Source organism: Notechis scutatus, chromosome 2 (assembly GCF_049901735.1).
Source record: "Notechis scutatus isolate UNSWTSFEM ecotype Mainland chromosome 2, rNotScu1.2, whole genome shotgun sequence".
In the NCBI taxonomy this organism is placed as follows: Eukaryota; Metazoa; Chordata; class Lepidosauria; order Squamata; family Elapidae; genus Notechis; species Notechis scutatus.
Genome location: NC_142010.1, coordinates 205,912,895 through 205,925,230, shown reverse-complemented (window position 1 = coordinate 205,925,230; position 12,336 = coordinate 205,912,895). Strand labels below are relative to the sequence as shown.

The window sequence follows — 12,336 nt, the reverse complement described above, 5'->3', positions numbered from 1 at the left end:
GTTTGTGGACCGGTACTGGTCCGGGGCATACCAGAAACCGGGCAGTGCAAACAAACCCCATCCACAGGATGTAGACAGCATGCAAAACCATGCCCCCTCCAATCCATGGAAAAACCTCTCCACGGAACCTGTCCCTGGTGCCCAAAAGGTTGGGTGCCATGTTATAGGATCCTCAGCAGTTAATAATACTGAATTATCCATGAGAAACAATATAAAATCCCTAATCAAAATGTATACATCCATGATACAGCAATGCTAAACAAACTAAGAAATTTATGAACAAATACAATTAAATAACAGTCCAAACAAAATCTTCATCCTCTGCAAGCTCAATGGTACTGTATCTGTCACAACATATGCTATATGCATTATCTTAGTTTTAAACATTTTCTCAACGTGGAACTAAATCTGATTAGTCAGACCACGTTACAGTCTGTTTCAAAAGATAGTTACAACTGCTGACAGATTGTTGTTGCCTTTGAACCCTCAGCAGCCTTTTTCTGAACAATTAACTCACCAGGTTAATTATAGTTCGAGAATGTGATCCTAGAGCAAAAATCAAAACCGTCACTTTAAAATTGCGCCCAAAAGTCTTTTGAGCACATTAAAGGGTCTGAAACACAAGTGTACTATCATGTGCACTCAACCAAGGGAGGCCTATTAGCAAATTGAACCTTAGTATTTTTCACAAGCTGCAACGTCCTGATGATAAACAGATACTGACCTGAAAGAACAAAAAAGGTAGGAAAAGAGTCAGTCAATGAAAACTTGGCAAGTCTTGATCATATCCTATATCCTATGGTTCCAATGTGAGGATATCAGTTTCTCTGATGGTATAACTGTTCCCTCTAAGAAGCCCTTGAGAGTTAATAAGAGCTACTTGATGAAAGAAAAAGAAAAAAAAGATAAGTACAAATAACCCTATAATCTATTTGAGGTTGGTTTTCATGGTTGCTGCATCTGTGCCATTCCAATATTCTGTTTATTTATTCTGAAACAAACACCACCTATTTTCAATTAATTGCATGGAAATTTTCAGTAGTTTTGTTTGTGATTTATCTGTTCTCAGGAGGTCTGAACAATGAAATGGTGTCAGAGCACAACATATAATCAGGCTGATACTATAGGAGGAATTCAACATAAACAAGATCTATATTATCCAACATTTTAGATTTTCTAGTACAGAAACTATGCCTAAGAATTTGAAATAATTTGAAACACTTTGAAATAATTGCAACATTTGTATTGCCATTTCTAGTTTAATGTTGCAGCGACTTGTTAAAATTGTGATCATGTGCATGCATATAAGTTCATGTAAGAACATAAATGAGGCAAGAATTCCATTCTAAATGAATGAAAATATACCCTTTTTGTAACATCAGTCGTTATAGTTCATAAAATATTTTTATTTTCTGTAATTTAATATATGAGTTTTCTTCTATAATAGGAATGCCTTGCAGTAAGAACTCTGGATCCACTTGTCAACATTTCCAGTCTGATAATGAGGAAATGCTATCCTAAAAATCGTCTTCCATTACCGACCATTAAAAGTGCTTTCCATTTCCAACTACCTGTTATGCCTGTTAATGGACCAGTGTATCAGCTGTATAGTTTGCCTCCTGAAGGTACGAGCAATTTTAAAACTATTTAATTTAGAATTAGAATCAGAATAGTGCTGGAAGGGACATTGGAGGTCTTCTAGTCCATCCCCCTGCTCAAGCAGGAGATCCTATACCATTTCAGACAAGTGACTGTCCAGTCTCTTCTTAAAAACCTCCAGTGATGAAACACCCACAATGTCTGAAGGCAACATTGTGGCCTTTGCTCTAATTTGGGTATTTGATGCCTGTTTCTAAAATCCTAATATCACAATAAAAATTCTCTCTTGTAAAATAATAGATCTTTTTAAAAAAAGTAATATGCATTCATGTATTGTATGATTGCTATAAAACTAAAATGTTTATCATAATTTTAATTTTGTTCTACTGACCAAAATTAAATTCTTAAACTCAAATATCAACCTGTTTTATTTGTAGTATTAGTTTTATTAAGGGAAATAGAACCAACTTCCTCCTTGTCACCCCTCCCCCCAATCTTTCTGGATATTGGGGTGGGAATGTTTCTCAGTAGTAGTAAGAGCGATGCCATATGGCATTGCAGTGGGAGGAGCAAAATTACCCCAAAATAGTTAGAGTTTTGTTAGTGAGTAATACCTCTAGTAATATACTACTAGTGAGTAGTAACCTTCAAATTTTAAAACATTATCTTAATATATTTGTCCTATGTAAAGAATCAAATAAAACAGTTATATTATAAATCAAAAATGTAAAAAGGAAAGTATCATCTTTGATACTCTGTGCAGTTTTTTAAAAACAGATTGTGCAATGTGTTTTTGCGCTCATATATGAAAGGTAACTGTCTACAGAGTTCCCCAACCTGTCCGGCATGGGGGGTGGGGGTTCTGCATGAATGGACAGGAAGAGTGTGCATGTAAAACTCCACTTTGCATGCGTGTCCGCCCCTCACACAAATGGAACATGCATGCAAATGCTCACCTGCTGCTCGTACAAGTGGGGATGCACGTGCATGCATGCACACCCTCCATTTCCAGCCTGGTTGCAAATAGCTCACGGCCCACTAGCAGGCTACGGCCCAGAGGTTGGGGGCCCCTGGTCTACAGTAAAGAGAAGGCTGTCTTGCTTCTCAAATGTAGAAACTACATGCTTTTGGAATCCTATAACTCTTGAAGCTTGAAGTTATGTCAGCTAAAAAGATGGACTATGTTTCTACTCATCTTACAGAAAATATGCTTTTTCTGTGCAATAAAATGAAATGAGACAGCAATAAATAAATATAGACATGTATTGTAGATAAATTAGATAGTAGACAACAGTAATTGTAAGTACTTGACAATAAAACACAATAATTAGCACAGGATAGAGGCTTAAAATAAACTATTAACGTGCCTGGTTCAAGAGGATTATCTTTGCCTGTTTCTGAAATGTTAAGAACATTGGCCTTAGGTAAGCCTCATTGCAGAAAGCTTAGCGGGCAGCACTGTGATGACAGCATTCATGTCTGTCTTTCCTGCTTGTGGGATCATGTCACTTGAAAAACTTGGCACTTGGTAAGCATGTCTGGAAGCTGTGGGGGCCTGAATGTTGGACAATAGGCTTTAGCTGAACCCTGGCAAGACCGAATAGCTTTCGGTGCATTGAGCTTCAAGATCCAAGACTTCAACGAAGTCTCCCACCCCAATGGCTCAGGCCCGCTCCTCATTAGCAGAGGAGGCATACTGTGAATTCCCCGTTGGCCAGGGAATTCTGGTAGTGGGGTCCCAGAGAAGAGTGTTCTCTGCCATGGTGCCCATCTTTGGAACATATCTTCCCCCCACCCCCACCCCAGTGAAGTCAGCTGCAACTCTCTTACTTTCCACAAGAGCTTAAGAACTTGGCTGTGCCAATTGGTCTGGAGACCCAATGGGGGATTATCACACTGAAGGACCAGTAGTAGGTCCCATCTCCCCCCTGTGTGCCCTCTGCTCCCTCCCTTCCCTTCTTTGACCTGTTTTTTTGGCCTGGGGGAGAATGTTAAATATGGGAATGTGGCAAAAGAAAGCAGAGGGAAATTGGTCCAATTCCTTCCATAAAATTAGAATAATATGGGCTGAAATTGTACAGCCAACTTTTGGCTATTTCACTGCCAGCATTTAGCCCATATACTATTGTATGTGATAGGGCTGATCCTGGTATAAAATGCTCACTTTCAAGATTTTTTTTCAAATGGACAGTCTGTATTAAAATACTGCTAGGTGCCAAAATAAGTAAACAAAGAATTTTAATAGTTACAGTCTGTTAATTCTGGCTTGGATTGAGAGAAGCATCAGTCTATATGGAGTGGGGGTGGGGGAGTAAGGTCAGTCAAATATTATTTTCCTCCACATAAAACATTTTGGGGGGATTCTGGGACCCTCTGTCTTCCTGCAGTATATCTGGCAGGGTGTATTGCAAGGAGATAGAACTGCTGAACACAAATTGATGTATCTTCAATGAGCAGGACATAAAAGCTGTTGTGTTCCAGTTTTCACAAGTTCTATCTCTATCTCATCCACTTTAGGACCGCTTCCAGGTTCTCAAAATAAGTTTTCTAAGAATGAACTATTAATGAAGAATTTAATATATGTAAACACTGTCATTCTGTAGTCTACCTAATGAACCTCCTGGGTAAAATATTAAATAAGCCTGTTTGTTACCTAAGAATCTATATAATTAAATATACAGCACCTGGTGTCACGGAAAGTTAAGTTTTTATGTAGTATTAGGTTCCAGTTGATGAGTGAGAAGTTTCACATGCATCATTTCTTTTCTGGGATATACATATTGTAGAAAACGTACATCTGCCCTACTTATAGAGCATTTTATATCACAGTGGATGACGTAGTAGATGAAAGTGATGACAATGATGACATCGACACAGAATCTGAGGTTGAAAATGATAATGAAGATGACATAGATCAACATTTTAAGGTTAGTAATACTTTTGAAGAAATAACATACATTCTTAATTCTAAAAATATTATTTTTACTCTTCAGAAAAGTTGCTTATTAGGACACTAGAAAACCTACATGGATTTTTTTTTTAACAATAAGTACATTTGGGATTGCAGTGTTTCACAAAACTACACAGGCCTACGAAATTTATCTCCTTCTGTATCTCTGCTTCTTACTTCATTTTATCAAATTCAATAATATTTTTTAAAAAGCAAAGAATCTGCCTGAGTAGTTACGTTGCAGCAATTCTTGCTTCCAAATCAGGACACAAGACCACGAAAGGTTGGAGAATACAGGTTTTTTTTATTTGTGCAAAGTGTTCAGAGTATTAATATAACAAATTCTGAACCCCCAGCTCTTCCTGAGACAACACTTTTATACATCTCACGACCTCAGACTAGGTCGGGGCGTTCCTTCTGTTAAATTTTACCAAAAAAAGGACAAAATTGTATACATTTCTATTAAGGAAGTATAAAAGGAAATAAGAAGTACATTTTTGATTACTCAGTTATCTTACACCATCAGTCATTTTCCATGTCCACCTTTGTTTACAGTAACATGGTTACTTCCAGTTCCTGAGTTCAGCAGCCTTGTGGGCTTTCACAATGTTATGTTAAGCAAAGCTTTGGGGAAATTGGGGACTTTTGCTAAATATGACTTGCTGACGTGCTAAATATGAAAAGTTCTGTTTGTGTTATTTTTCAACTACTTCAGTTACACAAAAAGCCAGACTTTTGTCCAGTTATGCTTTATCTCTGAAAGCAAATGGATCACACAAATGGATGGCATAGCCCCAGAGTCACAGCATGCAGCCCCCTCCGCTCAGTGGTGCAGAGCCACAGCCACTCCAACCCAGCAATGTGGCACAAAACTGCAGCTGCCCCAGCCTAACAAAACAAAGACCCAGCCAGCCTAGCCCAACAGCGTGGTACAAAACCTCAGCTGCAGCCATCTTCACTGTACTGCAAACTGAACTCCCTGCCACCCTGTACTCGACCACCCCAGCTGACCCCCTGTCTTCTTCCTCATACTGATGAAGTGTGCCCAGCCTGCCCTTTCGCAAGACAGCTGCTGGCCTTCTTCCTAAAGTTTTGCAAGGAAACTGCTGTGTGCAACTTTGAGAAGCAGATTTCTTGTGGCAAGCAACTGCCTCACCAAAGGCAGGCTGACAGTGCTTGGTTAAATCCCCTCCCTTTATTAGAAGATAGATAGTCACTTTATCTGTATGGATACACCCTGAAGCTCCCGGAGATAATTTACAAGTGTAACCCATGCCATCTCAATATATAACCTGGTTTGAACGCTGTTGGAAGGGGGGCAAAAATCCACTTCATCCAAGGCCCCTTGAAGCTGAGTGTCTAATGCTTTCTTAGCACTTTTCTCTAAAAAGGGAAGAATGAAGAGTGAACAAAAATTATCCATCTCTATCAGGTTCAAGAACAGCCTCTTGAGAAAGGGGTGTGCCAACAACTCCTTCATGGCAGATGCCACTATCCCTTTTCACAATGAGGCATAATCACCACTTGGACCCAACTTCTTGGGTGCTATAACCATGCTGAGACTATTCTTCAGAGCAGCCCTGCAAGGGCTCCCCTGGTTCCTTGTTATCCAAATGGGACCTGGTCAGCCAACTGGTTCTTTCCTGATGGAGTAAGAGTGGAGAAGTAAGCTCATTTCACTGCTCTTATAGTCACAAGGCAAGTCCTAATAAAGGCCTTACATGTGCCTGGCCCATCTAATTATTCATTTTTCACCAAGTACAGCTCTAGTGTCTTCTTTTGATTTCACGAAGCTCCCCAGTAAGCCAGCAAGTTATGTAGGATTCCTAATTGGAGAATCTGTACAGGTTGCAGATTGGGCCCTCAATAAATTGGATCAGATCCACACTTACTGTGAACTCTTCTGCCACATCTGACTACGTACCCAAAAAAGACAGTTTCTTTGGACACAGAACATAATCCTGGTGTACTCCACTATCATCCTGACCATAGAGTTGAGAAGTTTGGACAGGAGTACTGCTACACTGCAAAGAGGAAGTCCCAAAGGTGTTTTTCAAGAGGCAACTGAACGCTCTTGTTTTTTCTTTGGAGGTATTTTGCTTCTCATTCAAGAAGCTTCTTCAGCTGTTGAAAAGCAAAACGTCTCCAAGAAAGTCCAGTTGCCTCTTGAAAAAGCACCTTTGGGACAACCGTGACCTGGATGACTGAGAATCTCCATAGATATGCAGAGAGGAAGGTAAACAAGCAGTCCTAACTGATTCCTACAACTGAACCTCATAAAACGATCTCGAATCTGGTTGTGCTGCATCAGCTCATGACATTGGTGCAACACCTGAAACCCAGGAGGGCCCATTTTTAGGAGGTGCATCTCTCCGTTCTACATGTATTACCTAACCACAGCTTAAACAAGTGTTGCACTTTTTTTTTGGCTATCTGAAGCTGCCTTCATCTTTTACCAGCTTGAGTGAGGTAGCTTCAGTCCTTCTTAATTACATTGGTATTACAATATGTTTTCTCCCTTATTCCACTCCCTTAAATTTTATTATAGTCAAAGATCAATATATTCTGACATCAGAATAGTTTATCATGGGATGATAGAGGCAGAATAGGGATCAGTAATGAGGAAGGAGCCAATGTTATCCTGGTGAGGCTTTTCTGCTGATTCAAAGATAGGAAAAACCCACAGTGTGTTGTAACCAGTTTCCATCAATCAGTCAGAAGTTTTGATGTTTTTCCTCTGTTAGCATAGAACAATAGTAATAGCACTTAGACTTTTATACCGCTTCACAATGCTTTACAGCCCTCTCTAAGCAGTTTACAGAGTCAGCATATTGGCCCCAACAATCTGGATCCGCATTTTACCAACTTTGGAAGGATGGAAGGCTGAGTAAACCTTGAGCCTGGTGAGATTCGAACTGCCAAAATGCAGGCAGCCGGCAGTCAGCAGAAGTAAAGATTTTTAATTATGCTTATGGACATTTTTTTTAGAACGATGACATTGAGACAGATATCAATAAACTGAAACCAAAGCAGGAATTGGGACGACCAGTAGAAGATTTGAGAATGTATGAACATTTTTTCCCAGAACTCTCAGAGGATTTTCAGGTAAGGATGCTGCTATTTTGAAATCTAGTTGTTTTAATTTGCCAGTGATGTTTTGATAATTTTAGTTAACTGTGCCACTTCTCTGCCTAATTTTACATGGATAATAGAATGTTTTGGAAAGCATTCTGGGTGTAAAATTAACTGGAACAAATCTTGCCAACATTCTTTCGGCTATAATATATCAAGAGAATTCTTAGCGACCTTAAAGGTTAAATTATTAAAGAAGAACAACAGCAAATGAAAAGCAATGGACCTGTCCTCCCACACAAGCCAGTCATATCTCTTCATCCAATTGTATTGTTACCAGAGAAAAGCTTAGACACCTAATAGAGGGAAGCAAATACTCCCATCAACTCCCACTACAGTGCCCCCAAAGAACCAAAGACACAACCATAGATAAAACCAGTGTCTCATTTGATGTCACAGCACTCTTTACATCCATAGATGCAGAATTACATCCATAACAGCACTACTACACACCACACTTGACCCGACCAAATACAAGAATCATGAACCTCATCAACCTTTGCTTAACCACATACTTTAAATTCAATGGACAACTATATCAACAAATCAAAGGAACGCCCATGGGATCACCACTTTTAGGACTCACAGCAGAGACTAATGCAATGCTTAGAATCTATAACACTGCCATATATACAGTCCATATGAATGAATTTGGTATATAGATGATACCTTTGTCATCATAAAAATGACCAGCTAGAGAAAATGCATAAAACTATCACATTTTGAAAGGAATAACATTCACAAGGAAAGAAGAAAACAACAATATGCTACTTTTCTTGGATATCTCTTTATCAGCAGAGGCAATGATGGCAAATTAGAAACACAAGTTTATCGCAAAACTACCCGTGCCAACTAAGTGCTCCACTGTCAAACTAACAACCCAACTTCCTACAAGAGAAGCTGCATCAGCCCTGAACATCAGAAAAAGGAAAAAGATCATCTATATAACATCTTCCAGCAAAACGACTATCCATGCAACTTTATCAAAAAGTGCCTGATTAGTGAACCTAATATAGCACAGCCAACAAAGGATAATACTGCCATACATCAAAAACATCTCAGAAACCACCAATGAATTGTTACAGTCTATTACAACCACATGGCATCACTATAGCACACATATTGACTAAAGCTCTCCAAAACTTCCTAGGAAAACCAGAATACCCAGCAGCCCCAGAAAAAAAAGGCAGGAATCATCTACAATGTAAGAACTAAAACAACCACTGTGTAATGCAAACAGGTAGAAGACTAGCAGAGCACATCCATGAACACCAACGTGAAGTCAGAAAAAAATGAGGAAATTAATGGACAGACTTAGCCATAGTTTCAACTAGGAAATTCTGAACACCCTAGACCAAGCCAGTCCAAAAATATTAGAGCATTCCTGGAAGCCTGGCACTCAGACAAATCTGTCATCAACAGGCAGATAGGAATTAACAATATCTATATATCACTCAAAAGAGACAATCAAAAAGCCAAACAGAAAATAAAAAGACCAAAACATTTCCTTATATCAATCAACACTCAGATATGCAGAAATAAACATCAAGCAGTAAAGTATACCCTAATCAAGGAACTATCAACTCAGTAAACAACAACCTAATCAAGCAGGAACATTCCCAACTTGTCCAGAACAAGCCACTTGTATATGAACAGAGACCAACTTCATTTCTTTCTAGCACTGATGACACAACAGTTCAACCCTGAACTACAAATATTAATATGAGCTGTGTTTTGCAAAGAGTTGGGTTTTGTGATCTCTGCTGATTAGATTAAATACTTGAGATTTTATATTCTATCTCCATCAAGGTGATAGCAGATTCTTGGATAAATATGCAATAGAATGTACAGTGATTTGTAGGAATGCATGCTGAGAGAAATCTTTGTACTTTATTGGGATACAAGCTGAAGTTTCATAGATACATTATGGATTTTAAACTCTTTGGGAGAATTTTACTTTGAAATTAGATGGTAAAATGTTATATTGGAAACTGTGTGAAAGCTGGAATACTTGCTTCAAATCAGTTGAAATCAGTTCAAATCGTATGAAGGATTTTTCTCAGTTTGAAACAGAATTTGATTTTTCTGGTTTACAATTGTGGCAGTATCTTCAACTTAAACATGTTTTGATAGCTCAAAAGTGGGCAGTTGTCATGGCTGCTTCTAAGGTATCTGATATTTTTTGTTATTTAATGGAATCCATGATTTAATTTAAGTCAATAGCATATCTGTACTGGAAAAAAAACAGTTTTAAAGTGAATACTATGGACTAAAGAATTGAAGTATCTGAAAATGCCTCCTCAACTATCATAATACCGTAAGAACATAAAGTATTAACAGACTTGTTAATATAATTAATATTTGTGTTGGGAATCACAAAACAAAGATAATTAAGCTTGAAACGCACACACAAAAATAGTTAAATATTGCCTATGAGGATGGCTAAATCAATTCATGAAAATCTGTCAATTGTTATGCACTTTATTTCCAACAAGTTCACATTAATTGAAATGTGTGCAGGCACTCACACAAACCTCATAGAAAATTGAACCAGAATTAAAGCTGAGCAGGTTTGTGTATGGTATTGCTGCTTTATTCAATTCAGAATATCAAAAAAATTGAGCAGGGGGCTCCTTCCTTGCGCAGGAGATTGGACAAAGACCTCCAAAGTTTCTTCCAGTCCTATGTTATACTTGCATAAAGGTAATCTTTGTCAATTTTGTTGAGGTACGAAATTTGTATCCATGATTGTTAGTAATCACGAGCAGATATATTTTTACCCTTCTGAAATTTCCATATTTGACTTGATTTTATTCTCTTCTGTTGAGTTGTCTCCAATTTTTGGAGTCTTCCTGGACAAGTCACTCTCTTGGCAAGGGAGACTAGAACTCATGGTCTCTCAATTTCTAGCCTGATGCCCTAACCACTACACCAAATTGACTCTCTTCTGACTTCATAGTATCTAATCAATCTGAAATTAGAATTTGGATTCAGATTGGGTAAATGTTTATTTGATCTGATAAGTCATATAAAGTGAACCATATCACTTTCAATATTAGCATTTAAACTCATCCTGACATTGTAATTCTTTTTTTTTCCTCTTCATATTTAGCTTCTTCAAAAGGAAGTTATACCATTTGTTTCCATTTCTCCATGGTTTATTCCTATCTGGATCAGATCCTTCAATGCTCTTTCTTCAACATTTCATATTGTAATCTCTAACAAGTATCCGGCATTTCTTTCTTTCTTTAATATTAAGGAATGTGACCTCATTTCAAAGGAACCAAAGTCTTTTTCGAACAACTCAGCTCCAGGAGGACCTATTGTTGTTCCAACTGCTGGAGAGGAACCATCCTTAACAAATGACACGATGCAACTTCCTGTGAAGGAGAGTAATCTACAAAGTGAAGACTGTAATAGAAGACCAGGCTTTTTGGGATTGGTAAAAAATGATGGTATCATGGATAATAGTTTGCAGCATCAAGATGATCATTTGAAATTGCTTCCATCATGCCAGTGCCTGAATCATGAAATTGTAAGAGACTTTGAGCGAATTTCACTTCAAAATACCTCCAAAAGTGAACAGTCCAATATTTCTAAGACCGTGACAAAAAACGAATGTAAAACTAGCTTTAGTGAAATTACCTGTAATAAACCTTTTCAACATGTTCCAACATGTGGAAGTGTTTTGTTTGAGGGACGGTCTGTCCAGCTGGGAAAACTATGCTGTTCTGGACCTGATCCTGAAGAAGAAGACGTATCTTGTTCAGTTTCTATAGGAGAGCAAGTAACCATTGAAGTGCCTGATACAATACAATTGCATGATCCAGAACTCTATATTGAAACAGTGAAAAATACTAGATCTGTTCCTGAATATTCAGAAGTCGCTTATCCTGATTATTTTGGACATATTCCACCTCCATTTAAAGAACCTATCCTTGACAGACCATATGGTGTACAGAGGTAAGTTCAAATTTCCCCCCTCAAACATGTTTAGAGAATGATTTAATATAGTGTGTATCATTCACAGTAAAATTAATATTACTAAATTCAAATATAACAGTTATTAATGGAATATATTTGGATCCAAGATTGATGCTGTAAATGAAGGAAAGACAGGCAGTGTTCATCCATTCCAGCCCTGCAGTTCTTCTCAACATATCCCTTCAGATGAACTTCAAATTGTTGAAGAAAAAATTGAAGGGAAAGTAAAAGGTCCCACTTAATTATGAAATTCCTTTCAGAAATTTTGGATTCGACTTCTTTGATTTGCCTGTCCTTAAAGAAAAATACTGTATTATTAGGTAATATATGAGAATGTTTTGTGAATGCAGAATTCTTTATATTTCTAGACACTCTGACCTGTTGGGTCATTGTTTTTGAGATATTTCCTTACCTAAACAGAGAAACGAAATGATCCCAGGCGAGCAAAAGATTAGAGGGAGCAACAGCAACTTCCAATTTCCTGCCAGCTTCTCCTTTGACTTTCTGTGTGGGAAGTTGGCAAGGAGTTTGGAAATGATGATCATATGACTGTGGTGAAGTGACCACAGCTTTGCTAAATTTCAACCCCACAAAAATGGTTTACGGATTTTAGATGCTCCCTTTAAGTTAGCCCATTTGAAGAACATTGACTCAAAAATTGTTGCCTTGTC

General features: G+C 38.0%; 1 protein-coding gene across 5 annotated transcripts in view; it reads left to right on the top strand.

The window, feature by feature from the left end:
* Window positions 1-12,336, top strand: part of AGTPBP1 (ATP/GTP binding carboxypeptidase 1) — a 59,740-nt gene that overhangs the window by 29,619 nt on the left and 17,785 nt on the right. For all 5 annotated transcript variants that reach the window (XM_087957887.1, XM_087957889.1, XM_087957888.1 and 2 more), the window contains 4 exons: window positions 1,448-1,625; window positions 4,429-4,526; window positions 7,538-7,654; window positions 10,941-11,644. In XM_087957887.1, the coding sequence (XP_087814013.1) occupies window positions 1,448-1,625; window positions 4,429-4,526; window positions 7,538-7,654; window positions 10,941-11,644 (1,097 nt within the window). The remainder of the gene's footprint in view (window positions 1-1,447; window positions 1,626-4,428; window positions 4,527-7,537; window positions 7,655-10,940; window positions 11,645-12,336) is intronic.